At 44.0% G+C, this 26,074-nt stretch overlaps 2 protein-coding genes and 1 long non-coding RNA gene across 3 annotated transcripts; all 3 read left to right on the top strand.

Annotated features, from left to right (window-relative positions):
- Positions 1–143: 143 nt before the first annotated feature.
- LOC138953690 (uncharacterized) lies at positions 144–1,343 on the top strand. Its single transcript, XR_011451588.1, has 2 exons — positions 144–449; positions 734–1,343. It is a non-coding gene; the product is annotated as an uncharacterized lncRNA (long non-coding RNA).
- Positions 1,344–5,666: 4,323 nt separating this feature from the next.
- On the top strand, positions 5,667–10,070 carry LOC138952429 (uncharacterized). Its single transcript, XM_070324098.1, has 2 exons — positions 5,667–7,145; positions 8,058–10,070. Exons 1-2 carry the CDS (start codon positions 6,155–6,157, stop codon positions 9,002–9,004), a joined length of 1,938 nt encoding a protein of 645 aa, XP_070180199.1. The 5' UTR covers positions 5,667–6,154; the 3' UTR covers positions 9,005–10,070.
- A 3,427-nt stretch (positions 10,071–13,497) lies between these two features.
- Positions 13,498–25,825, top strand: LOC138952430 (lysosomal proton-coupled steroid conjugate and bile acid symporter SLC46A3-like). The gene is made up of 8 exons (XM_070324099.1): positions 13,498–14,433; positions 16,152–16,395; positions 17,431–17,577; positions 18,397–18,635; positions 19,114–19,339; positions 19,853–19,936; positions 20,251–20,407; positions 23,199–25,825. Exons 1-8 carry the CDS (start codon positions 13,888–13,890, stop codon positions 23,281–23,283), a joined length of 1,728 nt encoding a protein of 575 aa, XP_070180200.1. The 5' UTR covers positions 13,498–13,887; the 3' UTR covers positions 23,284–25,825.
- Positions 25,826–26,074: the final 249 nt, after the last annotated feature.

Genomic DNA, 26,074 nt, shown 5'->3' with positions numbered 1-26,074 from the left:
TCGTTTTTTTCGTTCACATTTGCCCAACATGTTAATTTGCTGAGCGGGGTTAATGTCGTCTGCTAGTGCTAGGCTACCTGGGCAATCGAACCACTGCAGTCTGCACTGAGTCTGCACGCTGGTAATAAGTCTTATATTGTGACAAACGGATTTGCACATAATGTATATTGGAGTTATGTGACTCAGGTGTACAAAGTTTCATGGGCCACGAACTTTGAGTAGACACCGCACGGTGAGATGTCGTTGACGCAATGCAGTGAGATGTGACCAATCAGAGAAGAGTATTGACTGAGGTCACGTTTGTAGATAGATTAGACAGCAGAGCTTTGCAGACCATTGACAAGAGAAGACGGGTCTCTTACTGGGTAAAGTTTCTCACCGGGCGCTGGGAGGTCGGTTAGACTCGTGCCGCGGTATTGAATCGTTGGATTCAACTGCTGTGTTTACAGGTATTTATTGAATTGATATTTTGCTCGGAGATATTATTTTGCTCGGAAATATTGACTTGAGAAATGACCGGGAGAGTCATGTGTGAATTGGCTGAAAAGCGTGCGCGGTTGTCAGCCATTGTTGAAAATGGAATGTTTACATGTTTTTCGGAAATGAAGTCGCTTATGAGTTAGCGGGTGTATATACTGTAACCGCATAAGTTAGTTGCCGGTAGTGATAAAGAATGTCAGAAAAGTTTATTCAAGTATGGAGACTTATGGTAGTTTAAACTTGTGTATTTTAGCATCCCGGGCCGAGTGGGTCGCGGAAGTATCCCGGGCCGAGAGCGGTCGCGGAAGTGGGAACGAGACGGGAGGTTCTGCCTTACGCCCGAGCCGAGAGCTGTGGGAGTGCAGGAGGGGAGACAGCGTGAAGCGCTGTAAAACGGGAACCCCGTCCCCATTCCACCACACGAAGCCAGTTTGTGTGGGTGGGGTGGAGCAGTACGTGCCACTGAATATGTGAGTACGACTGGGAGAAATTAACCAGCGTGATAGCTGTACGGAGATACGTTTCCCAAGTGAACAACCACGAGACGTCGAGCGTCGTGGGTTTTTATCATCTGTGTGTAACAGAAGTGAATATTGACAGAAGTATTGCTTGAGACAATGACTTCGTGTGTAGTGAGACAGACGGGCTCTCACGGAACAAAGCTTAAAGTGTTATACGTGTGTGCACGTGAATTGTAGACTGCATGACAAAGTAACATGTATGTAATTTTGTGCAGTTAGACTCTGTGTGTTAACAGAAATAGAACTTCCATGTTGAGCGGGAGTGATCTGTAGAATGGATGAAGAATAATATGTTTATGTTGTGTTATTGAACATTCTAATAGAGGTACAGAGGCAAAGGGCCGTAACTGTGTTCGTGTTTTGTGCCTGGTTGGAATGTGTGTGTGTGTGTGTGTGTGAAGGCTAGATAGTAAACAGAGAGTAGCACGCACAATTTCTGATAGGAGTAGATATACATACATACAGACATACACACATAAATTACAGCCGTAACATATATATGGTAAGAACGTTCTGAACCTTACACGTTTTCGATTACGATTGTTCTTGCCTTGAAATAATAATTCGGAAACCATTCATTTACTGAACTGATGTAGTCGTATTTCTGTGTAGTCTGCTACAGAGTCGATCGAGTCAGTCTTCCAAACTGGTCTAGCTGGTACGTTATCGGAATAACACTTGTGTTTTCTGTTAGCCGCTGGGAATTGTATACTAACTCATCATTTGGTAATGTGGATGATAAGCTACATGCCACTAACACGGCATATGAGAAGAATCTATGCAAGTAGGCGAAAATTAGATGAAACACAGCGACTTCAATTTTTAGATCACTGGCACTGGCACAGGCACATGCAATCTGTCAGAAAAAAACCCACTTCTGCTTTAATTGAGAAGCAGAGAATTTATGGTCATTTGGTATTGTGGAGAATATAAGCTACATGTCATGAATTAATTCTGAGGATCAGAGCACAGTCTCGCTTAGGCAAAGGGCGGAAGAATACGCTCTGTGGAAGGTTCACATCAGTCATCAGTTCACATGCATTTCCCTCCGCGGGCCCCTCCGTCTGCAACTCCCTGCCGCTTGAGCTTCGCCAGAGCCCCTCTCTTGACGCGTTCAAGTGTAGGTTGAAGACTCAGTTCTTCCCGTAGCTGGCTGCGACTTTCATGCTCGACGTGATGTGTTGTGCCCCAAAAGACATTCTTGTGCTGTGCTCTGTGAGAGGGATTTTCTTTGTGCTTAATATTATTTTGTTTGGACCTAGCTATTGATGTGTACATTGTTGTTAAACAGTTGTTTGTTGTATGTTTACCAGGGTTTGCTAGTGTGTGATAGGGTTCGTGTCCGTCTGAAGATGTTAGTTTCTTTGTTAGTCCTGTGTTGACAACTCTTCGACAAGCGCTTAGAACTGTACCCACGGAATACGCGCTATATAAGCTTCATATTGATTGATTGATTGATTGATTGATTGAGTCATGTGACACCAGTACTTACTGACAATTGTTATTATTGTTATTACTGTTGTTGTTGTTGCTTTAATATCGTTTGTGTGTAACCGATGTAATGTTTTATTTTTGATTTTTCACTAGAGCCTTTTGCGGAAGGCCCATCTAATTAAGCAACAGCAAAGCGCACACGACAACAAACCACTTAAGGTGAAAAGTTCCAGGCCAGCATCTAAGTTTGTCGCTCAAGGTAAGTGCCTACTTTTTCCAAATTTACGGCAGAATGTTAACATTCTCGATTTCTGGAAAGTGTTGTCATTTCATCTGTGAAACCTCGACACAATATTTTGCACAAGCACCAAATCATCTTAGTAAAAATCTTTCGTTCGTCCGTTGCAGGAAACTTTAGTGTGTTCAATTTAAAAATTATTATATATTTTAAAACAAAAGTGACTTCAAAACGACCAATTGCAACGGACGCAAAAATGCAGATTACTTTCCAACGTTTTCTCGTTTTACAGGAAGTTCAGCAATGACAAGGCCAAATTCATGTGATGAATAAATCTGGGTCATATGTGCACCAGTGTGTGTGTACTGTTCTAATGTAATCCACAGCTCTGTATTGAAAATATCAGTCACATAATGTCACCAGGCCGAGTCACGAGTAAAGGTACAATGATAGCATCTAATGATCGCTTGAACATGCACTACATATTTTAAAATCAGTATGAGCATATACAGCATATGTATGACATAAACGCTTATCTACAAGTGGTATCAAAAGCGGTCAATTTCAAGGCCGCATCGAATGTTTGGCTGTCTTTCTGCGATACCGGAGTGCAAACAGACATTCCAGGTCATAGATAAAAAACTTTGATAATGAAAACAAAGTTTGTCAACTCTGACTGACTTAGCATTGCTACATAGCCAAGGAAAACGATAAACACTAAAACCAAATAGGTGTTTTGAGATGTAATTTCTTTTTTGGCTCACGTAAGTGTAGCCTATGCGATGGTAAACTTTGTCTGTCTGTGCGTGCGTGCGTGCGTATGTATGTATGTGTGTATGTCTGTGGTAGAAACTTTAACATTTTTGGCTAAACACCGAAATACTCATTTCACGTGGTTAATTTTCAAGCACCATCTTCAAATTATTGAAGCAATGATCAACATTGTGTCGGCATGTGTGTAGTTAAAGCGTGTATCCAAAGAAAACGGGTGGTGGGGGGTTTTGAAGGGGTACAAGCAGTTGACTGATTTGTGTCGTGTTTGGCATGTAGACGGCAGGTCAGGTGTCAAGATCAGGTCAGGGGTCGCGCGAAGGATTGTGGTCCAGTTCTCACCTCGCCGATTCGCCGGGGAAGACGATTTCATGTTGTTCGGTTTCTAAGCTCCAGAAAAGTAAATAAAGAAGATACCAAAGGGAGATTTCCTACAATTTGATCTGCATAGCGTGTTTCCAATGTCCACGCGAGGAAGAGCTGTCGAAAGCGCGGCAGTCAGTGTCGATCTTGCAGCCGTATCCCGGTAAGTTCAGAGACAGATATAGTGTCTCCCACTCTGATAACGTGTCACCTACTGTTAATCCGTTTTGTTTTAATTTCTTTTTATTTCAGCAGACACGGATGTCAAACACAGTGCTAGGCAGTCACCTCTAGTGAAATGAGTTGATCTAAAGTGCCTGTAATGTTTGGATGTCTTTGCTCGTGGTTCGATTTATGTGAATTTCAAGACTTGCAGTAGAGTCTCAAGTTAAGTTTACTCTGCCCGAAAAAAACTGTCCACCATTTACTTGAACATGCAGATATAAGGAAACGGAATTAATCTGTTCTCAAAGTCAAAATGATCACGATTTTTTCCTCAGATTCAAAACATGCACTGTCATGGTTTTGTCTGTACAATTTAGTAAGTCTTAAGTACTTTGCAACAACTTCCTTGAACGTGAAAGACAGTTTTTGAATGCTAGATCTGTATCGCGTTTCATTCCAGACTCGATCCTCTCTTTGATTGTAGATCTACTGTTTGCTGTTTACGCACTATCATATGATTCGCTATGTAACGTTTGGTAAGCTTACCTTGCCACAGCTTTCTTGTCTTTGTTGGCATTTCTGGCTGTGTTGACCGTCAGAATTATTTTAAGAACCAGGCTGCTGCAGTCGACATGTTTCGCATATTGTAGGGTTACCATGCTGCATAGGTAAAGTGGCTTGTATAACCTGACTATTCTGTTTCAAAACACTGTTTATATTTGTGTAGGTTGTAGTCATCATAACTAATCGCATTTTGCCATTTGTTTCAGAAAGGAGGTTAACCTACAACAAGATCGACGCTATGTCAGATATATGCCTCAGCCACATGAAGACTTCCGAATTTAGATCTACTCGGCATGGTGACAAGTCTTGATGAAAAGTATAGGACTGAAGACAGCAGTGGAAAAAGTGCCCACATGGCAGGTACCTAACCTATTACCCTAGTCATTTTATCTGTTTGCCTTCTTTTGAAAATTATACATGGAGTTGATATGATGCGTTAGTTTTAACTGTGTGTGTGTGTGTGCGTGTGTGTGTGTGTGTGTGTGTGTGTGTGTGTGTGTGTGTGTGTGTGTGTGTGTGTGTGTGTTTGTGTGTGTGTGTTACGGAGTGAGTGAGTTTGTGTTATGTTACTGTTTGTTGATTTCTTACGGGAGCCTTGAAGGCTTCGCCTCTTGTTTAATTTTTTTTATTGGCTGATAAGAGTTGATGATGAATGCATTGAATACACAAAACTTGTTAGAAGAGAAACTTCTTCTTGAATGATAAGTCCAGTGTGAGTTTATATGATTTATTCACACAGAAGCAAACAAACAAATGCGCAAACCAAACAGACACATACCGCGAGGCACACACGTGCTTGCACATATATCTACCACATAATATCTACCACATAATATCTACCACATAATATCTACCACATAATATCTACCACATAATATCTACCACATAAAGAAAAAAATTCGTTTGTGATACAAAAAATAAACAAGTCGCGTGAAGCGATATCAAAACGTTTAGTCAAAATGTCAGTTTCAAACTAAAAGGTTAACATTAACAAGAAATTCCTCCGAGGTAGAAAAAACACCCCCGTTGGTCAAAGGGAAATAACCATTCTCACTGCCACCAACTGAGAAGGTTATTTCCCTTTGACCATTAATATGTCCCTGTAAAAATTCCATCTCACACGGCATTAAGGGGATGTGCGGGGGTGATTTCTGAGCTTTTGGGCAAATTTGGGCATTTAGACATTTTGACTGTTTGGAAAACTGTGGTCATTTTTCTTTCAATTTCTGCCGTTGATGTTGCATATACATGGTTTTTTTGTGTAATAAAAATAAATTCAATAAACCAACCCTCGCCTGATTGCGTTCATTTGTCCTGAACTTGCCTTATTATTGCCGATTTTCAACACCTTGATCAGCAAATTTGAGCAGACGACAGGGCGAACACTGCATGACGTTGCATGCTACATAGCCTCCCCTGTTTGCATGTGACCGTTGTTTCGTTATTTTCCGGACTACTTCGGCTCTAACGGAACATTGTCAATGTAGTTCAATCTACGCCAACTTCCTTATACGGAGAGTATGACGTACGATGCGATCTTGATTCGTTCAACCGGGGTCACGTGGTACAACAATGGCGCTTGTTTACAAGCAGTGAAAGTACACGCTCCTGTGCAAAAATGGTTCGCACCAAGCCATCAACAACCAGAGGAGCCCCAAAATCTACGAAAAAGAGGACAGATCAAGTGAAGAGTCAATGGAAGGCGAAGAAATCAGCGCAATCAGCTTCTGTGCTGACTGACGTGACAGAATGTGTGCCGGTTTTGGGGTCGTCTGCTAGTGCTACATTTTCCGCGTCGATTCCTTCCACTGAAAACATTCTCGGCACGAAGACAAGAAGTGAGTTCAAAAAAGAATCGTATGAGAGGTTTGTTTCCGGTGGAGTTGACACTAAGTCATCTGCTGCTACTGAAACCCTGGTAAAAACCCAGAGGGGTGTTGTAGACTTTGCCGAAGTAGACAGTATGGTTGCAAGTTTGTGCTGTCCACAGTGCAAAAACAAGTGCTTGTCTCTTTGCACAGACTCCAGACCAACAAGTGGCTTGGCAGTATTTGCCCAGGTGAACTGTTCTTCGTGCAAAGAGCCTGTGTATGAACAGTATCTGGCGACAAAATTTAAATCCAAGACAAAAGTGTTCGACATGAACAGACAGGCAGTGTATTCCTCGCTTGCTTGTGGACTGGGAGCCACCACATTCAGAAATTTCTGTGAAAACATGGATTTAGCTGGACTTCACCACAAGACCTTTCATACTCATGCCAGCCAACTATTCACACAACTAGAGGGATTCCGGAAGCATGTGTTCAGTGAGACTGTTGCATATGTTCGAGAAGTTCATGCAAGATACTGTGGCACTACTCTTGGTGTCGATGACACCCTGAACATTATTGTGAGCTATGATGGCACCTGGCTTACTCGTGGACACTCTTCGCACATTGGAGTTGGGTGTGCTGTGGACTTACTTACTGGACTCTGTGTTGATGCCCATGTCATGTGTACCTACTGCCAGGTGTGCGAGTCTACGGGGCAGAAGCTGTTTCAGGAAAAACCAGAGGAGTATGCGGCCTGGCTCGTGGACCACTTGGACAAGTGTGAGGTGAACTATAAAGGTAAATTATATTTGTTTGCCCAGAAATATTTGAATAGAGTTTATTTCAAATTTAAGCAACTTACTCAAATATAGCAAATTACAAGTAAATGTAATAGCGATGAGTGGATATTATTTTCCATGCATTCCAGTGAAACTGAAAACCAAAACTAAAGGCATGGATGATGGATTAAAAAAAAGCGTCATAAAGACAGATCATCAATTTATGATAATAATAATGAAAGTTGTAACACATGCATATATAAATCCAATTTTTAAGAATAGTTCAGGGCATGGGGGAGTGGATGTGTGTGATGAAAATAATAAGAAAACACACACAGATAGAGAGAGAGAGAGAGAGAGAGAGAGAGAGAGAGAGCTGTATTTACAGCATGAAGTGAGATTCACAAGTCTTCAGAATCAACGGGCTTAGAACAGAGGGAGCTAGTAGTGGTCAGGGGGTGGCAAATACATACATACAACTATACATGTGTGGCCACATACATACGTGTAAGTATGTGTGGCACAATACAAGTGTATTTAAAAATGTTCAAATAGTATCAATTGATGAATTATGCTTAACGTTTACAATCTAACATGTTCAGTGCCACAATATAACATGTTCTCACCACTATTAATAGGTAACATGCGCCTTGAGTCGCCTTGTGGGGTGAGATACGTGCGCGATATAAATCCTCGTAAATAAATAAAAGTAAATAAATAAATAAATAAAAAAATACCTGCTGCTAGAAATTTAATATACAGTAATTTGGTAATTCCATGTTTATTTCAATTCTTTTCTGTATTAATTACAGTTGAAGTATTAGCTGTACAATGACTGTGAATAACACATGCGTGCACACACACACACACACACACACTTAAAAAATACTCTGTTTGCAAATTACATTTCTTATTTTGTTCTTGTTTGCAGGCTCATCAGGGATGATGGAGGTGGAAGCAGCCCGTGTCATATGGCGTCGATCGGTGAACACCAACAAGCTTCGCTACACAACACTTCTGTCGGACGGTGACTCCAAGACTTTTACAGAGCTCAACGACATCAAGCCCTATGGTGAGGATATTCACATTGACAAGGAAGAGTGTGTGAACCATGTGAGTAAACGACTTGGTACAGCTCTTCGCAACATGGTGACAGACTGCCGAAAGCGAGGGGTGACTCTTGGTGGACGTGGAAGGGGTCAGCTGACAGGCAATGCCATACGCAAGCTACAGATTTACTACAACCGGGCAATTCGTAGCAACAAGGATGTGTGTAGCATGAAAAAAGCAATCATGGCATCACTGTACCATTGTTTTTCCACTGACGAAAATCCACAACATGAACTTTGTCCTGCTGGAGAGAGCTCGTGGTGTTTCTTTCAGGAAGCGCTGGCGAAGCACCAAGTTCCAGGTCCACACAAACACCTCATCCACACACCCCTCAATGAGGAGAAGTTAGCTGCACACCTGTTGCCCATTTATGAGAGACTTTCTGAAGAACACCTACTCAGCAGATGTGTTTCTGGCAAGACACAAAATGCCAATGAGTGTCTCCACAGCCTCATTTGGTCAAGATGTGCTAAGGACCACTTTGCTTCCCGCAGTCGTGTTGAGTTTGCAGTCTTGACTGCTATTAGAGAGTTCAACTTTGGACCTGCTGCTGCTGCCGACTCTGCCCAGTTCTTCGGATTCCAGACTGGACATCACATGAAGAGGCTTGGAGCAGCCAGGATGCACAAGAGGGTGCGGAACAGTCTGAAGGCTGTGAGAGACAAGCAAAGTAAAAGGAGAGACAAAGTGCGGGCAGCCAAGTCAAAGAGACTGGAAGAACTTGTTCAGCTGGAAGGTGGCCCTGCATATGCTGCAGGCATGTTCTAAGTTTTGACTATGTAAATGTTTTAACATAGACGGGGAATCGAGACGAGGGTCATGACTCATGGTGTGTTTGTGTATAAAGTGATTCCGAGGAAACTACTGGACCAATCTTGATAAAACTTAACATGAGAGTTCCTGAGTGCGATATCCCCAGATGTCTTTTTTCCATTTTTTGGAAAGATGTCTTTGATGACGTCATATCCGGATTTTTTTAGGCAGTTGAGGCAGCGCTCTAACACCCTAATTTTTCAACCAAATTGATTGCAATTTTGGTAAAGCAATCTTCGACGAAGTCCGGACTATGGTATTGCATTTCAGCTCAAAATTTTAAAAATAAATTAATGAGTTTGCTTGTTAAGTTTGTCATTAAAATCTAATTTTTAGTAACAAAATAAACTTTGACTGCATTGCATTCCTCATTTTTTCCTGAATTCAAAAATATATAGATATGTCATGTTCACTCTAACAATGTGCTCAGAATTACAGAAAATAGGTTTAGTAAGTACTATACGGTCTCATGCTTTGCGGAGACGAGCGTGATCCGTCTCGGTATTGTTAGCCGAGACTATCTAAATGTATCTCGTAGTCTTGGCGATGACTGGTTTGTGGTGTTGATATTTAAGTTTCATACTGATTGACTAAATGTTTTTATATTGCTTCACGCGACTTGTCATTGTTATTGTGGTTAACATTATTCTCATATATTGTGGTTATTGTACGCATATGTGCAATTAATGACTTGGGTACGTTTCGTAATTTGGAGCTAGCTTGTGTGTGTGTGTGTGTGTGTGTGTGTGTGTGTGTGTGTGTGTGTGTGTGAATGTGAACGAGTGAGCGAGCTTTTTTTGGTGTGCATGCTGTAATTGGGAGTGTGTGTATGCATTGTTTGTAACTCGGGACAAACAATTTTCCTAGTGTACTGCACATGTTTGAAATAACTTATGTTTTATGTCTTCCCTAACTTTTAAACTGTGTCTCTAAGGTGTGAAAGACATTCCTCAGTGTGGAATTTGGTGATACATGTATGTATTTTGAGTTTAATTACAACTATCAATGGTTTCAAAACAAATTGTGTGCGTTTTTGCCTTTTCCTCAGTTTGCATGTTTTGACATTTGGGAACGAAATGATTTCAAATCTACTGGTTAGATTTCTGTGAAATTCTGCATACTTGTACTTTTACATACTATCTACAGAATTACCATTTGAATAATGAATCGGAAAAGAAATGTTGGCTTTACGATTTTTTTAATATTAAATTTTACGCAAAATTTCAACATTATGATAAAAAAAAATTTTTTTAAATAACTGTAATACTCACAGAAAAAATAAATGGTAAATCTGTAGATATGATCTAAATCTATATTTATGCAAAATATTGGACAGAAATCGAGCATTTGGATATGGAAAAAACGGTTCCTAAAATCCAATATGGCTGCTGTTTACTTTTCTGTTTCTATAGCAACGACATACACAATAAACAAACACATTAACATTTTTTAATTCAGAGACCATCAGTATTATAACAAAAGCGACACAAACAGTGCTGATCATCAGATATGGAAAATAGCGATTTGGCCCTCACATGGCCTTAAGTCTCAGGAAACATGAATACACGCATGCAGAAAAAAAAAAATATGGGTAGCGCCGTATGTATGGCAGCTCGCTTTCCCCGGGGAGAAAGCAGCCCGAATTTCCATGAGGGTAACCTCACTGGATTGTAAATCTTATCCAATCCAATCCAATCCAATCCAATCCAATCCAATAAGTCCTTGTAGAATCTTAATCCACCAATAACTCCCTAACCGTGTGTTTGACTGGTCCCAATTTTTGTAAGGACCGTCTCAGGAATGTATAGAACCTGTTCACCAAGTTTGGTGACGATCGGTCCGTTCATTCTTGAGATCTATATGCGAACACCAACACACAAACACACAAACACATCGACCGAAACCTATACACAATATGCAAAATAAGGAATATACAACAATCCAGTGGCATGTAAAATATTGTTCCTTCAGAAAGATGGCTCTGACAGCAGAAACAATTTAACTTGAAGTTTGAGTCCAAAATTATTTCTCTACATTAGTGAACGTACTTGCAGTAATACCCCTCACACATGAACTATTCACAGACTGAATAACAGTGTGTTCCCAATGTTGCTTCCGTGTATCGGTTAGATCCATCTCGGTTAGATCCATCTGCAGAGTACGGATTGTCATCCGTTTAATATTAAAAAGGAAAAACAATCAGAACTTGTGATCATCAGTGATCAACCTACCTTGCAAGAGTGGGGTGAAACACTCACTTCCTGCCAACATGTCTGCAAAAAAAAGAGGAAACAATACCAATGGAAGCTTAAAATGGTTCTTTTGTTCAATATGTGTACACGTGCTTCATTTCTGGGGTGAAAGTGTAAAATATATTCATGGATTGATAGAACAATATTGCCTCAAGTTCACCGCACCAAAAAATACTTATCAATCAACATTGTCATCACTCGATCAGCTATTCCATCTCTTTCATAAGTGTGTGTGTGTGATGGTGTGAGCGTGTGTGTGTTTGTGTACGTGTGTGTGTGTTTGTGAACAAGCGTTGAAAAACGTATGTTTACCTTGCTCTAGATCTACCGACTTTCGTGGGCAGAGACTTCTCTGCCGTGACAGCGGCTTCGTTTCCCTGGCAGAATTCAACATCTTGTACAGATCTGCCGGTGATTTTCATTTCCTCCGCTTCTAGAGTCACTTGATCCACAGATTTAACGAACATTGAATGTTCTTTTAGTTCTTGTGACGGAAGTAAAATCAAGGAATTAAGTGGGCATTCCTGAGCCCTCTGCTGGCTTCATGTCCACAAAGTAAATCGCACAAACTTGCAGGGTTTGGGGGGTTGTTTATTACTTTGAAGAATAACAGCTAGTCGTCGCTGCCCGTTCAGCATTCTTCGCGCGACTTTTGTTTTGCAGAGGAAGGCATATGCAGTTTTTTTCCTGATGAATGTTGCCAGGGTGCACAAACTGAGAAAGCATTCCCGATTTTCCACAATTTTCTACTTCTTTTCAGTCTTTTGCACAACATGATTTATAACTGCCGGTGTACGTCTAATTCATGATGCCTACCTGACAGCTGGGTCAAAAGTTACGTTCGAGAAAATACTCGTTGAACTAAGTTCCAAACGAATGTCAAGGCCAGTTCTTGACTGGTTTTGAACTGAAGTTGGGCTCCAAATGAAAATAAACACTTCCTCCAGCTGCGCGACCCATTGATAACAACAGTTGGAACTGGTAGGAAGATGAACAGGTCTTGCGAACTGGCTACACACTGTTACGGTTCAAGTTTAAGTTCAAAGTAAACACTCAACTGAGGTTGCAGGTAATGGCGGACTTGACTTCCTTCATAACCAAATATCACTCTTCTGACAAAAATACGCAAATGCTATGTAATACGTAAACCGGATGAGGAAGCGCATCAAAACCAAAATGGCAGCCCCCATGAAGTCCGAAAGGTCAAGCAAACAAGTCGTGAATACCGGGGGTGTAAAAACCAGCCATCACCGAGATTAAATGTTGTCTTGGCTAGCAGAAGACCGAGACGGGTCACGCTCGGCTCCGCGAAGCATGCGAACGCAGTACCTATTTTCATTAATTTTGACGTTCGCTCGCATGCGTTTGTCACTCGCTGTGTCTCTTCATCTACCTGCCTGTCAAAACGAGAGTGAGAAAGGGATTGCAGAGAGGTAGTCGTGGGGGTATATCAGTGAACACGATACGCAACGATAGAGAAAACGGTGCACGCTTACGTTAGTTTGTGTATTGATATGTGGTCCGCGTCCCCCGCACGTGGATAAAGCAGTGAAACTGACAAGCCAGTATAGCGCTGTAGCGGTTGCGCTTAAAAGGATAGCCCGCTGTTCTGTATCTCTATTCTTTTTAACTTTCTGAGCTAGGTTTTAATCCAAACATAACATATATTTATGTTGTGGGAATCAGGAACTGACACGCGCCTGTTTGTGTGCGTAACTTCAAATAGGTTATTTTGTTATCTGTCCACACAGTGTGTTCGCATTTGTTCGATACATGTAGATGTAACTAAACCACGTACAAGCAAATATCAACGCTTGCACTCTCACTCTTTGTAATCATGGATGATATTCGTGAAAGAATGTTATCTGGTCAACTCTGAGCTTGCACGGAACACAGTGTGTGTGATGTGTTAAGTGGTCTTTTGTAGTCGGCATTCATGGAGTATTCGATACACAAAAACTGAAACAGTGTTTATCTTTCCGATGTAACTCGTGCATTGTCAAGTTCGCGTAAGTTCAAATCAGTCACTCTACACAGTTTTGCAGGAGAAAAGGCTAAGGCCTAAAAAAAAATTAGGTGTGGTTACAGTAACCAGACCTACCCTATTTTTAGGGGCCGACCCTATAACTTTTTATTACATTTGTCAAAAACAAAACAAAAAAACCCAAGAAAACAAGTGCAGAAAACGCAATGAAAGCGAAAGCGCCCGAGTCGCACACATATTTCCCTGTCAAGTAGGTTTAATTTGTACACATTAGAAAAAAAAGTAAAAACAAAAAAAAAGTGATTGCCTACCTTCCTACCCTATTTGTTTTGGCTATGTTACCGTAACCACACCTATTTTTTTTTGGCCTAAGCAAAAGTACGTATGTTGTGTTGTGTACCAGTGTTCCGTACATAAAACGGTGTCTGTCCGCTGCAATTCTAAATGCAATTACGTTCGTCGAAACAGTTGGACAAAACGTTTAGTAAGGGCTTATAAATTCTGTCCAGCCTGATCAAATTACCAGTTCAGCAATGTGACTCACAAGTCTTTAAATAGTCATACAAGATAGAAGCTGAGGATTTGTGAATTACAAACAAATTATGGATCAAGATTCCTACTCCGAGAAAGACTACCTGCTCAAGAGTCCTTCGTTCTCCAAAGAAGACACGTCTTACCGGAACTTTAATGAGGGTGCGGTAGACAACAATGCGCGCCTCGAACAAGAACCTTCACCACGAACTCAGAAGGCAAAATCTCAACGCTCTTTATCCGAACCACACAGAAGTGGAAGAACACTCTCGAATCAGTACGAATCCATTTCAGCTCTGGAGCAAAATGGACACACACAAGCCACATCCGAACCTTCAAACCCACCTCTTTCCTCCTCTGCCGTCTCAAACAAAGATGGCGACTCTGACGTCATTGACCACAACCCGAAAGACAGATGGGTTCGCATGGCGTTCTTGACACTAGTGACCTTCTTCTACTCCTGTGCTTCCAAGCTGCACGGGCCGATGCTGACACAGTACGCTTACCAGGTCTTCACGGACAGTGTGTACGGCAACGAGAGTGTTGGTGTTCACATCAGCAAGCAACCCTGTGTCAATGACACGGGCATAGCGTCTACTGATCCCCGCAGTAAAGAGGTTAGTGGGTGTAAGTTATACTGTTCAAAAAAAGAAACGCATAGTTGCTACTTGCCAAATTTGTTTTATTTTTCGAAAAAATTAACAGAAAATCCAATATTTAGATTATTTGTTTGAAATTTGGTATGGACACAGTTGAATGCACACACAGTTCATTTGCATCTTCAAATCAATCAGTCAATCAATACGATTGGGTGCCGAGGCTGTCAAGTCAGTAGGGGGTGTGACTGCCTTGAGCAGCAACAACTGCCCGGCACCTTCTGGGCATGGACTGGATCAGATGCCGGATATCTTGCTGTGGGATGGTGTCCCACTCCTCCTGAAGTGCCTGCAATAGATCGCGGTGATTTGCCGGCGCTTCTTCTCGCCTGCGCACACGTCTGTCCAGTTCATCCCAGAGGTGTTCTATCGGGTTCATGTCTGGCGACATGGATGGCCAGGGAAGCACCTGGACATGGTGGTCGGTGAGGAACTGGGTGGTGAGTCGTGCTGTGTGCGGGCGAGCGTTGTCCTGCTGGAATATGGCATCCTGGTCAGCCAGAAGAGGAAGGGCGTGTGGGCGCAGAATTTGCTCCACGTATCGCTGGGCAGTTATGCGCCCTTGGACGTGCACCAGGGTGCTCCTTCCAGCGGTATTGATCGCCACCCACACCATGACGCCTCCACCACCATGAACGGGTGCCTCGTCCACACAGTTGGGCGCGTAACGTTCGTTTACTCTCCGGTAGACCCTCCTCCGACCATCATGTCGCTGGAGCAGGAAGTAGGACTCGTCGCTGAACCACACGTGTCTCCAGTGATTCCGGACGGTCCAGCGAAGGTGCTGGTTGCCCCACTGCACTCGGTTCTGGCGATGGCGGCGGGTGAGGACAGCTCCTCTGTGAGGTCTGCGAGCTCTCAAACCAGCTTCATGCAGGCGGTTCCGCACGGTCTGGTCCGATAATCGGTGTGGCCCGGGGAGAGCCTGGACAGAAGATGAGGCCGACAGGAAACGATTCCGGAGGTGGCGGAGCCGTATGAAGCGGTCGTGAGCAGCAGTTGTCGCCCTTGGTCTTCCCGCTCGTGGCAAGTCAGCAACGGAGCCAGTGGCTTGAAACCTGACCCACAGTCTACTGATGGTGCTCTGGGACACGTGGAAGTGCCTGGCGATTGCACTTTGACTTTGGCCTGCTTGTAAACGACCCAATGCAATTTGGCGGTCTTCTCTGCTCAATCGGGCCATCTTTCGTCGCTGAATTGTCGTCTGATTTCTTTGTGGCGAACAATCCGCTTTTATGGGTTTTGGGAGACATGGTGAGAGCTCAATATTCCCCGAGTTTCACGAGATTACACTGAAGCATGACGAGTGGTCATGCCAAATGAGCAATTTTGACATTGTAGCCACTGATAACGCATGCGTCACGTGCAGAGCTCACTTGTGGCAATGGACGAAAGGTCGACGACCAGATAAACATTTTCTGCAGTTTGGTGGATATCCTTGTAGCCATATAACTAAATTAACCAAATATTACAAGCTATGCGTTTCTTTTTTTGAACAGTATAATTAGAATAAGAAGACTTTCGCTTGTTCATTCTAATGCTTGTTATTCTCTCAGGTGCCAGGAGAAAGGTTCCGTATAACTCTCGCTTGCTCCATTACACATGTCGTATGCATATAGAGCGCTTACTTCCCTGTGGTTATTTGATCTCTGAGTCTAAAGTGTAAGTGTATGTTGTAGGTTCAAGATAAGAGTGCAGACCTCTTGATGCAGCTGGACTTGGTGTCTGGCGGCCTCTCCATCGTGGTGAACCTGTTCTTGGGGTCGTACTCTGACGTGCTGGGACGTCGCTTCGTGCTGCTAGTGCCCATAGTGGGTCACTTCCTGCGTAACGCCACGGCCCCCGTCGTCATCCACTGGAACCTGGGCGCGTCCTATCTCTACGTGGGATACGTCATTGATGGTCTTTGCGGAGGCGCATCGGGTAAGTGTTATTGTTAATGATACACGACAGCCATTGAAGCCTGTCCTTAACTGGGCCAAGTGGACTACTCGTCAAGCTTGTCCTTAACTGGGCCAAGTGGACTACTCGTCAAGCCTGTCCTTAACTGGGCCAAGTGGACTACTCGTCAAGCCTGTCCTTAACTGGGCCAAGTGGACTACTCGTCAAGCCTGTCCTTAACTGGGCCAAGTGGACTACTCGTCAAGCCTGTCCTTAACTGGGCCAAGTGGACTACGCGATGTATACTTCGCAAAGCTGGCCGCACGGAGCTTTAGCACTGAGTTTTAGCACGGAGCTTTAGCACTGAGTTTTATCACGGAGCTTTAGCACTGAGTTTTAGCACTGAGCTTTAGCACTGAGTTTTAGCACTGAGTTTTAGCACGGAGCTTTAGCACTGAGTTTTAGCACTGAGCTTTAGCACTGAGTTTTAGCACTGAGCTTTAGCACTGAGTTTTAGCACGGAGCTTTAGCACGGAGCTTTAGCACTGAGTTTTAGCACGGAGCTTTAGCACGGAGTTTTAGCACGGAGTTTTCGGTAAAAAGACTTCGCAAAGTGTTCGCGAAGTCGTCTTTGGGCTCAATTAAGGACAGGCTTAAACAGCAGTGCAGGGCGTCAACATTTCAGTTAATCTATCAACCAATCAACAAATTACTGAACTGACTTGTGTTGTGTGCAGTAGTAGCCCAGCCAAAAAGTCAATTAAAGCGTGTCTTGAGTGCAGAAATACCCCTTTGTCTGTATATGTACCCGCCGGACAACAAACGCTCGGACAAACGGTGTCTTTGGGTGTGGCTATAGGCTACACAGTCAAACATCGTATTAATATATCACCGATTCAACGGAAAATGTAATTGTGTGCTGTGTTCAGAAGTCGTCCTTGGTCTGTACGTATACACAGCGGACTCTCAACGCTCGGACAAACATAGACCGAAAATGTTGCTGTGGAGGACCCGGTCAAAGAGTCAATTGCTATTGATAACCTTTCAACACTATATTGAATGTTGTGTCCTGTGCAGGGGTAGCCCTTGGTCTGTACGTGTACACAGCGGACATCACAAGCTCGGACAAGAGTCGGACAGTGGGCATGGCCGTCGTGGACACGGCTACAGGACTGACCGGTGCACTGGCCTACCTCGGGGCTGGATACTTTATTGAATACACAGGTACATCTGTGACTTTCTTCTTGTGTGTTGTGATGGTAGTATGGAAAGCCGTTTGGCTCATAACCTATACGCGCGTAATAAATAATGCATACGCGCGTAATACATAATTCATACGCGCGTAAGAAATGATTCATACGCGCGTACTAAATAATTAATACGCGCGTAATGATTGATTCATACACGTGTAATAAATAATTCATACACGTGTAAGAAATGATTAAATACACGTGTAATAAATAATTACACGTGTATTTAAACATTTCTTACACGCGCATGAAATGTTAATTACACGTGTATTTAATCATTTCTTACACGAGTATGAAATATTTATTACACGTGTATTTAATCATTATGCTATTCCATAGCATAAGAAAAAAGATAAATTACACGTGCAATGAGAAATAAATAGACGTGTATTAATCATTTATTACGCGTGTATTTATGTTTTATTACACGTGTAATGGTTATGAGCCAAACGGCTTTCCATATGGTAGTGTGTATGCTCGTGTATGTGCATGTGTGCGTGTGGGTGAGTGTGTATGTGTGTGTGTGTGTGTGTGTGTGTGTGTGTGTGTGTGTGTGTGTGTGTGTGTGTGTGTGTGTGTGTGTGTGATTTTCTTGTTTTTGTTCTTGTTCTTGATGTTCCTTGTTGGTAATTCAGTGCCGTTCGAATTCAACGTAAGAGAGCGACAGCATCTTACTTTCGCACATTGTGAAAGAAATACATTACCAAAATGGAGTTCAGTACAGAATCAATAAAACTTGAAACTTCAAACCCATCTGACCATTACAACAATAGAATCTTTCTCCCTTGTGCAGGATTCTTCTACCCGTCACTCGTGTCCGCCATTTTCCTGCTGATGAGCGCTCTCGTCATTCTCTGCTTGTTGCCGGAAACTGTACCACGTGACCGGAAGGGCTGGTTCTCGCCGGCAGAGGGCGCACGGCGCGTGTTCAGCATTTTTCTGTCACGTGGTCAGAAGTACCAGCGTGCTTTTCTGTGGATGGGTCTGCTGGCTTTCTTCCTGGCAATGATGCCGGAATTTGCCGATGTAAAGGTAATCCACAGTTACGAGTGAATAGGGCTGAGGGGTTAGGATTCGAATTTGCATCCGTAACTGGCGTTCGATGCCGCAAGCATTTCGGATGATTGCTTAATTATTCGCAATTTTTATGACATCAGTCGAAGCAACGGCTTTTCTTATCATGTTCTGATTTGTATATGTACGATTTGCATCACTTAAACCACCCCCACCCACCCCAACCCCAAGGTTGAGGTTGCGATTACAACGATCGAATGATCAGTATTTATAGATAACGACATGTTCCACGTACCGGACTATCGATGTAACAGTTTCGCGATACCAGCTCGTCCCCCTAGGTAGCGTTCCGTCGATGAGAGGGGGGTGGGGGCAAACGGGAGGTAACAGCAGCAGTTGAAAGATGAGCTATGACGCCATTTTTGTCTCTGTTCCGCACTGACTTCTGGGTCGTTGTCCTCGCAATCTCTATAACTGAATGTTTCTATCTTCGTAGGTGAGGTCGCTGTACCTGATGAACGAGCCTTTCTGCTGGAGCTCCGTTCAGATGGGCATCTTCCAGGCTGCCAAAGATGGCGCAAGTCGCTGTTCCAGTCTCTTCCTGATCAAGGTCCTCCAGCGCTGTCTGCTGACTCCCGCCCTGGCCATTATTGCCGCCACGGCTTACGTTGCTGGGGATGTCCTGATGGCGTTCGCTCGTGATGACCTTGCTGTCTTTATGGGTTAGTGTCTGTGAGTTTTTGAGGATGGGGGTGGTGGGTGGGTGCGGGGGTGGGTGGGTTGGGTTATGTGTGTGTGCGTGTGTGTGTGTGTGTGTGTGTGTGTGTGTGTGTGTGTGTGCGTGTGTGTGTGTGTGCGTGTGTGTGTGTGTGTGTGTATGTGGGTAGGTACGTATGTAAGGGTGGGGTTGGCGTGTGTCTATGCCTGTCTGATGCTGTACCTGTCTGATGCTGTACCTGTGTGGGGGAGTGGGGGGGGGGGGGGGTACGGTGGAGGCAATATAGATGATGCATACGTCGTATCGTAGTCTTGAAGATTCATTATTTAATAAGCTTGCTAACATTTATAAATGCTCCGTAAGATGTTTTTGATTTACTTCCCACCTCCCTATAACAGTACCCCCCCTCCCACCAGCCCCATATCTCCCTCTCGCCCCAAAACAAACCCAGAGGTCTGCAGTGCTGTATCCCACTCGCATTTAAAACATGAAGTGGTCAGTCTTGTGGTTTGTCCAGTGCCCGTGGTGTCCATGGCAGGCTACATGGTGTTCGCTGCCATCCGGTCCATGATGTCACGACTCGTGCCGCCAGACAAACAAGGTAAGGCGTAGAAACGCGAAGGATAGGCAGCAAGGGGTAAAGCAGGAACAGGTGAAAACCACCGATTGCACGGAACAGAAGAACGCAGGCCACTTGTAGAAGCTGCCAGTACAAACCACCCTCACAAAACAATTGCATTACTAAATCTATTATTATAACAAATCGGCTGTTTCTGGCCATATTTGGGTTCAAATTTGAAGCCCGCAAATCAAAGAGGGACAGTAAACACACACACAAGTCGTATATATATATATATAGATAGATATCAAAAGTTTTGCTTGCGCGTTTTTTATACAGAAAAATGATTGTTTCAGGCGCACTGTTCGCTGCCATAGCCGTGGTTGAGAGCGCGTGTTACTGCATGGGGCAGACGACGTTCTTCTCCATCTACCAGGCCACCATGCACGTCTTCCAAGGCGTCATCTTTTTCTTTTTCGCTGGCTTCCACTTCTTCATCATCGTCATCTATGTGTAAGTTGTTGTTGTTGTTGTTGTTGTTGTTGTTGTTGTTGTTGTTGTTGTTGTTGTTGTTGTTGTTGTTGTTGTTGTTGTTGTTGTTGTTGTTGTTGTTGTTATATGTGTGTGTGTTTGTGTGTGTGTGTGTGGGTGTGTGTGTGTGTGTGTGTGTGTGTGTTTGTGTATGTGAGTGTGTGTGTGCGTTTGTGTATGTGAGTGTGTGTGTGTGTTTCTGAGTACATGCGTGCGTGAGTGCGTGCGTGTGTGCGTGTTTGTGTGTGCTCGTGTGTGTGTGTGTGTGTGTGTGTGTGTGTGTGTGTGTGTGAGTGCATGCGTGCGTGAGTGCTTGCGTGTTTGTGCGTGCTCGTGTGTGTGTGTGTGTGTGTGTGTGTGTGTGTGTGTGTGTTTGTGTTTACGTGCTCGCGTGCGTGTATGTGTGCGTGCCTGCGTGTGTTTGCAATCTTAATTCAGCACTTGTACTCCAAGTTGTGGGGTTATTTGTGCAAAGAACATGGAAAAGACAAAAGCCTTTTGGAATGTGAAAGTAGCTACTGGTTAGAAATGATATTATATTGTTTCAGTTTAGCCCTTTGCATACGTTTTGTTGTTTTGTTGTTGTGGATTACGTGTCTGTGCTTGTGTATTCATGCTTGTGTGCCTTGTGTGCCTTGTGTGCCTTGTGCCTTGTGTGCCTTGTGTGCCTTGTGCCTTGTGTGCCTTGTGTGTATTGTGTGTCTTGTGTGCCTTGTGTGCCTTGTGTGCCTTGTGCCTTGTGCCTTGTGTGCCTTGTGTGTCTTGTGTGCCTTGTGTGCCTTGTGTGCCTTGTGTGCCTTGTGCCTTGTGCCTTGTGTGCCTTGTATGCCTTGTGTGCCTTGTGTGCCTTGTGCCTTGTGTGCCTTGTGCCTTGTGTGCCTTGTGTGCCTTGTGTGCCTTGTGCCTTGTGTGCCTTGTGTGCCTTGTGTGCCTTGTGCCTTGTGTGTCTTGTGTGCCTTGTGTGTATTGTGCCTTGTGTGCCTTGTGTGCCTTGTGTGCCTTGTGTGCCTTGTGTGCCTTGTGCCTTGTGTACCTCGTTTGCCTTGTGTGCCTTGTGCCTTGTGTGCCTTGTGCCTTGTGTGCCTTGTGCCTTGTGTGCCTTGTGTGCCTTGTGTGCCTTGTGCCTTGTGTGCCTTGTGTGCCTTGTGTGCCTTGTGCCTTGTGTGCCTTGTGCCTTGTGTGCCTTGTGTGCCTTGTGCCTTGTGCCTTGTGTGCCTTGTATGCCTTGTGTGCCTTGTATGCCTTGTGTGCCTTGTGTGCCTTGTGCCTTGTGTGCCTTGTGTGCCTTGTGCCTTGTGTGCCTTGTGTGCCTTGTGCCTTGTGTGCCTTGTGCCTTGTGTGCCTTGTGTGCCTTGTGTGCCTTGTGCCTTGTGTGCCTTGTGTGCCTTGTGTGCCTTGTGCCTTGTGTGTCTTGTGTGCCTTGTGTGTATTGTGTCTTGTGTGCCTTGTGTGTCTTGTGTGTCTTGTGGGTCTTGTGTGCCTTGTGCCTTGTGTGCTTTGTGTGTCTTGTGTGCCTTGTGCCTTGTGTGCCTTGTGCCTTGTGTGCCTTGTGCCTTGTGTGCCTTGTGTGCCTTGTGTGCCTTGTGTGTCTTGTGTGCCTTGTGTGCCTTGTGTGCCTTGTGCCTTGTGTGCCTTGTGCCTTGTGTGCCTTGTGTGCCTTGTGTGTCTTGTGTGCCTTGTGTGTCTTGTGTGCCTTGTGCCTTGTGTGCCTTGTGTGCCTTGTGTGTCTTGTGTGCCTTGTGCCTTGTGTGCCTTGTGTGCCTTGTGTGCCTTGTGCCTTGTGTGCCTTGTGCCTTGTGTGCCTTGTGTGCCTTATGTGCCTTGTGTGCCTTGTGTGCCTTGTGTGCCTTGTGCCTTGTGTGCCTTGTGTGCCTTGTGCCTTGTGTGCCTTGTGTGCCTTGTGCCTTGTGTGCCTTGTGTGCCTTGTATGCCTTGTGTGCCTTGTGCCTTGTGTGCCTTGTGCCTTGTGTGCCTTGTGTGCCTTGTGCCTTGTGCCTTGTGTGCCTTGTGCCTTGTGTGCCTTGTGCCTTGTGTGCCTTATGTGCCTTGTGCCTTGTGTGCCTTGTGTGCCTTGTGCCTTGTGTGCCTTGTGCCTTGTGTGCCTTATGTGCCTTGTGCCTTGTGGGTCTTGTGTGTCTTGTGTGCCTTGTGTGTCTTGTGTGCCTTGTATGCCTTGTGTGCCTTGTGCCTTGTGTGCCTTGTGCCTTGTGTGCCTTGTGTGCCTTGTGCCTTGTGCCTTGTGTGCCTTGTGCCTTGTGTGCCTTGTGTGCCTTGTGTGTCTTGTGTGCCTTGTGCCTTGCCTTGTGTGCCTTGTGTGCCTTGTGTGTCTTGTGTGCCTTGTGTGTCTTGTGTGCCTTGTGTGCCTTGTGTGCCTTGTGTGCCTTGTGCCTTGTGTGCCTTGTGTGCCTTGTGTGCCTTGTGTGCCTTGTGCCCCTTGTGTGCCTTGTGTGCCTTGTGTGCCTTGTGTCTTGTGTGCCTTGTGTGCCTTGTGCCTTGTGTGCCTTGTGTGTCTTGTGTGCCTTGTGTGCCTTGTGCCTTGTGTGCCTTGTGTGCCTTGTGTGCCTTGTGTGTCTTGTGTGCCTTGTGTGCCTTGTGTGCCTTGTGTGTCTTGTGTGCCTTGTGTGTCTTGTGTGCCTTGTGTGCCTTGTGTGCCTTGTGTGCCTTGTGTGTCTTGTGTGCCTTGTGTGCCTTGTGTGCCTGTTCTATGGTGATATTGAGGAATTCATAACAGTTAATTATCAAATACTGACTTCGGTCTTTCTTCTTTTTGCAGAATTTACCTGTGCTTGTTCCGGAGAGTGGTTCCCAGTCAAGTTGCACCAATCAGCGTGCAGACAGAGGACATCCCGGACTCTTAGCAAACATGCGTGTTCATCACGACAGACAAAACTCCGCAACCAATCATTTCGACATTTTTCATACCCGAACTAAAACATTTCTATGGTTATAATGGCACTTAACCTTGTTATTTCGGACACGTTTCGGATCAAACATTTTGTTTAAATGGGTCAGGAGACCGCCGCTCAAATAAAGGTACCCCCAACATTGATCCGTCAAAAACGTAGGTACCAATTAAGAAATCGACGCAAGATAACCGCCTTGATTTCCAAAGCATAAGCCAAAGGGAACAACTCTGTTTAGCAAGAGAGAGTGATGAATAAAAGAGTTACCTCCCGTAATCTGTCAATGCCAACATTAATCTCTCTGTATCTTTCTCTCTCCAGAGAGACAGGAAGAGAGAGAGGGGGAGGGGGGGGGGGAGAGAGAGAGAGAGAGAGAGAGCGAGAGAGAGAGAGAGTGAGTGACGGCTTCGTTAGACAATCAACGTAATCTCGTGTGGAAGAAAACGTCTGTCACACGACCAAGTCGGAATAGCAGGTAATATTATAATTACAGTGTCAGAAGCCTATCATACTATGTAGTATTTTATTCACTTGTGATAGTATGTATAGTATTACCAGCTATTGTGTTGTCTCGTCTAAATATCGGACCCTATTGCTACGCTGAAAACACACTAGCGATTATATAGCTGTTCTGACCTTGATTTGTTGTTCCAAACTTACAAAATGACAATTTTTGAGTCGATGCGTTGGTCTCAGGTTTTGATAGCAGACGCCGTTTCTTTGACAACACAGCTGTTAAACAGCTTTTTATTAGTTCATTCGTATACAACAAAAAGAAGTTTGAGTTTTTTTCATTTTGATCAAGACTACTTATGAAGAAGACCAAAACACAACATCAACGGAAAACTAGAAACAACTGAAGAACTAGGATGCAACAAGGGGAGGAGAAGAGAACAGCTAATCCGTACAACGCGAGCAGATGGCAGCGAAGTTTTCAGTTTGGGTGAATGGCATTTATACTCGTCTCGTCATGGAGCGAACTTTTCAACCTAAGTTATAAACGACTACATGAATGTTAGTGCCATGGGTTGTACATCAATACTTCAGAGGGGAAGTGGGGTATTTAGTGTGGAGTTACGAGATAAGAAAAGCCGAATGCGAAACTGAGTTTGTGTTAGTCGGCAACTGAGCTCACACAGGCACACAAAAACGGCTGTTCCGTTTTACTCCCCTGTTTGTACTACATCTTTCGACTTTGGGCATTTTGTGGTGTTTAGGGACAGAAAATAATTGGTTTAGTCCTGTTTCATCGGGAAGTTAGCAGAAAAGGGTATGCTATCGACATTTGTAAAGCTGAAAAACATTCCCGAGAAGAATTTCAAGTTGTCAGTGTATGCTGTTGTCGATAGAAACATCGCCGCGTGGTACAGATGGGTAAACCGGAACCATGCGTCTTTGTTATTGACAATATGCTTTTGGATATTGAGTAAAACGGCCGACTTCCGTAGCATTATGCTTTGCTGATCGGAAGAGACCATCCAATCACAGCCCCCGAATTCCCCCACGTGTTCATCACTGGAATAGCTATATAGGCCTACATGAATATTGTGTAAACAGTACATGTGGTGATTTTTGTCCGTATAAGGATAGGATAAGATTTTATATAGTCCATGAGGGTAACCTCACAGAAATTCGGGCTGCTTTCTCCCTGGGGAAAGCGAGCTGCCATACAGTATACGGCGCTACCCATTTTTTTTTATTTTATCCTGCATGCGTGTATTCATGTTTCCAAGCCCTGAGACTTAATGCCGTATTGTTAATTGTCTTATGTAGGTTTTGCATTTAATTGTTCTATTCTGTATATGTTCTTTTGTAAAGGGCCTAGAACCATAGGTTAGGCACTAAAACATGTCCAGTTATTATTAGTATTATTGTTATGTTTAGGTCGAGAGATTGACTAAATGTTTTGACATGGCTTTACGCGGCTGGTTTTGAGTTTACATTTACGCCTGCTTATTTCAATTCGCTCTAGAGCAAGTGCTCAAACAGTCCGGAAATGTTATTTTCGTTAGTTGTGTACCACGGAATTTTTCTTTCCTTTTTTGACATTTAAATATTGCTTCTTAAGAGTCGATACAACCCTACATTGTTGACTTTGACTTCATCTTAGCTCTTCAATAGGAATTGTACATGTATTATTTCTCTCACAAACTCTCCCAGTTCTCATCCCCCACCCGTCCCCTTCCTACGTCCTCAACTCAGACACCAAAAAGGGAAGATTCTATTTGCGAAATGGCTTTTTACCTACCATTCAACGTTTCCTTTTTCACAAATTGTAAATGATAAAACATCCATCGAGAAATGTGACTACTTACATTTAAAATAGGTGTTCTGCGTGTAATTTGTTTGTGTCTGCGCGCGCGCGCGCGCGCGTGAGTGTGTGTGTGTGTGTGTGTGTGTGTGTGTGTGTGTGTGTGTGTGTGTGTGTGTGTGTGTGTGTGTGTGTGTGTGTGTGTGTGTGTGTGTGTGTGTGTGTGTTTGTGTGTGTGTGTGTGTGTGTGTTTGTGTGTGTGTGTCTTTGCTTGCGTCAATGCCAGTTTGAGAACCCTGTTGACAAGTAAACCAGTTTGAGAACCCTGTTGACAAGTAAACCAGTTTGAGAACCCTGTTGACAAGTAAACCAATCAACAAAAATGTCACCCACTGTACCACAGTTACTTACATTCAAAATAGGTGTTCTGCGTGTAATGTCTGTGTGTGTGTGTGTGTGTGTGTGTGTGTGTTTTCTTTGTTTGTGTCTTTGCTT

This window comes from Littorina saxatilis, linkage group LG17 (genome assembly GCF_037325665.1).
Source record: "Littorina saxatilis isolate snail1 linkage group LG17, US_GU_Lsax_2.0, whole genome shotgun sequence".
Lineage (NCBI taxonomy): Eukaryota > Metazoa > Mollusca > Gastropoda > Littorinimorpha > Littorinidae > Littorina > Littorina saxatilis.
Note: the sequence above shows the minus strand (reverse complement) of the source record. Positions and strands in the feature narration are given on the sequence as shown.

Coding starts and splice junctions, on each gene's coding strand:
- LOC138952429 (XM_070324098.1), top strand. CDS start 6,155: ATGGTTCGCACCAAGCCATCAACAACCAGAGGAGCCCCAAAATCTACG. Junction 7,146..8,057: donor GTGTGAGGTGAACTATAAAG/GTAAATTATATT, acceptor TCTTGTTTGCAG/GCTCATCAGGGATGATGGAG.
- LOC138952430 (XM_070324099.1), top strand. CDS start 13,888: ATGGATCAAGATTCCTACTCCGAGAAAGACTACCTGCTCAAGAGTCCT. Junction 19,937..20,250: donor CGTGCCGCCAGACAAACAAG/GTAAGGCGTAGA, acceptor TGATTGTTTCAG/GCGCACTGTTCGCTGCCATA. Junction 20,408..23,198: donor TTCATCATCGTCATCTATGT/GTAAGTTGTTGT, acceptor TTCTTTTTGCAG/AATTTACCTGTGCTTGTTCC.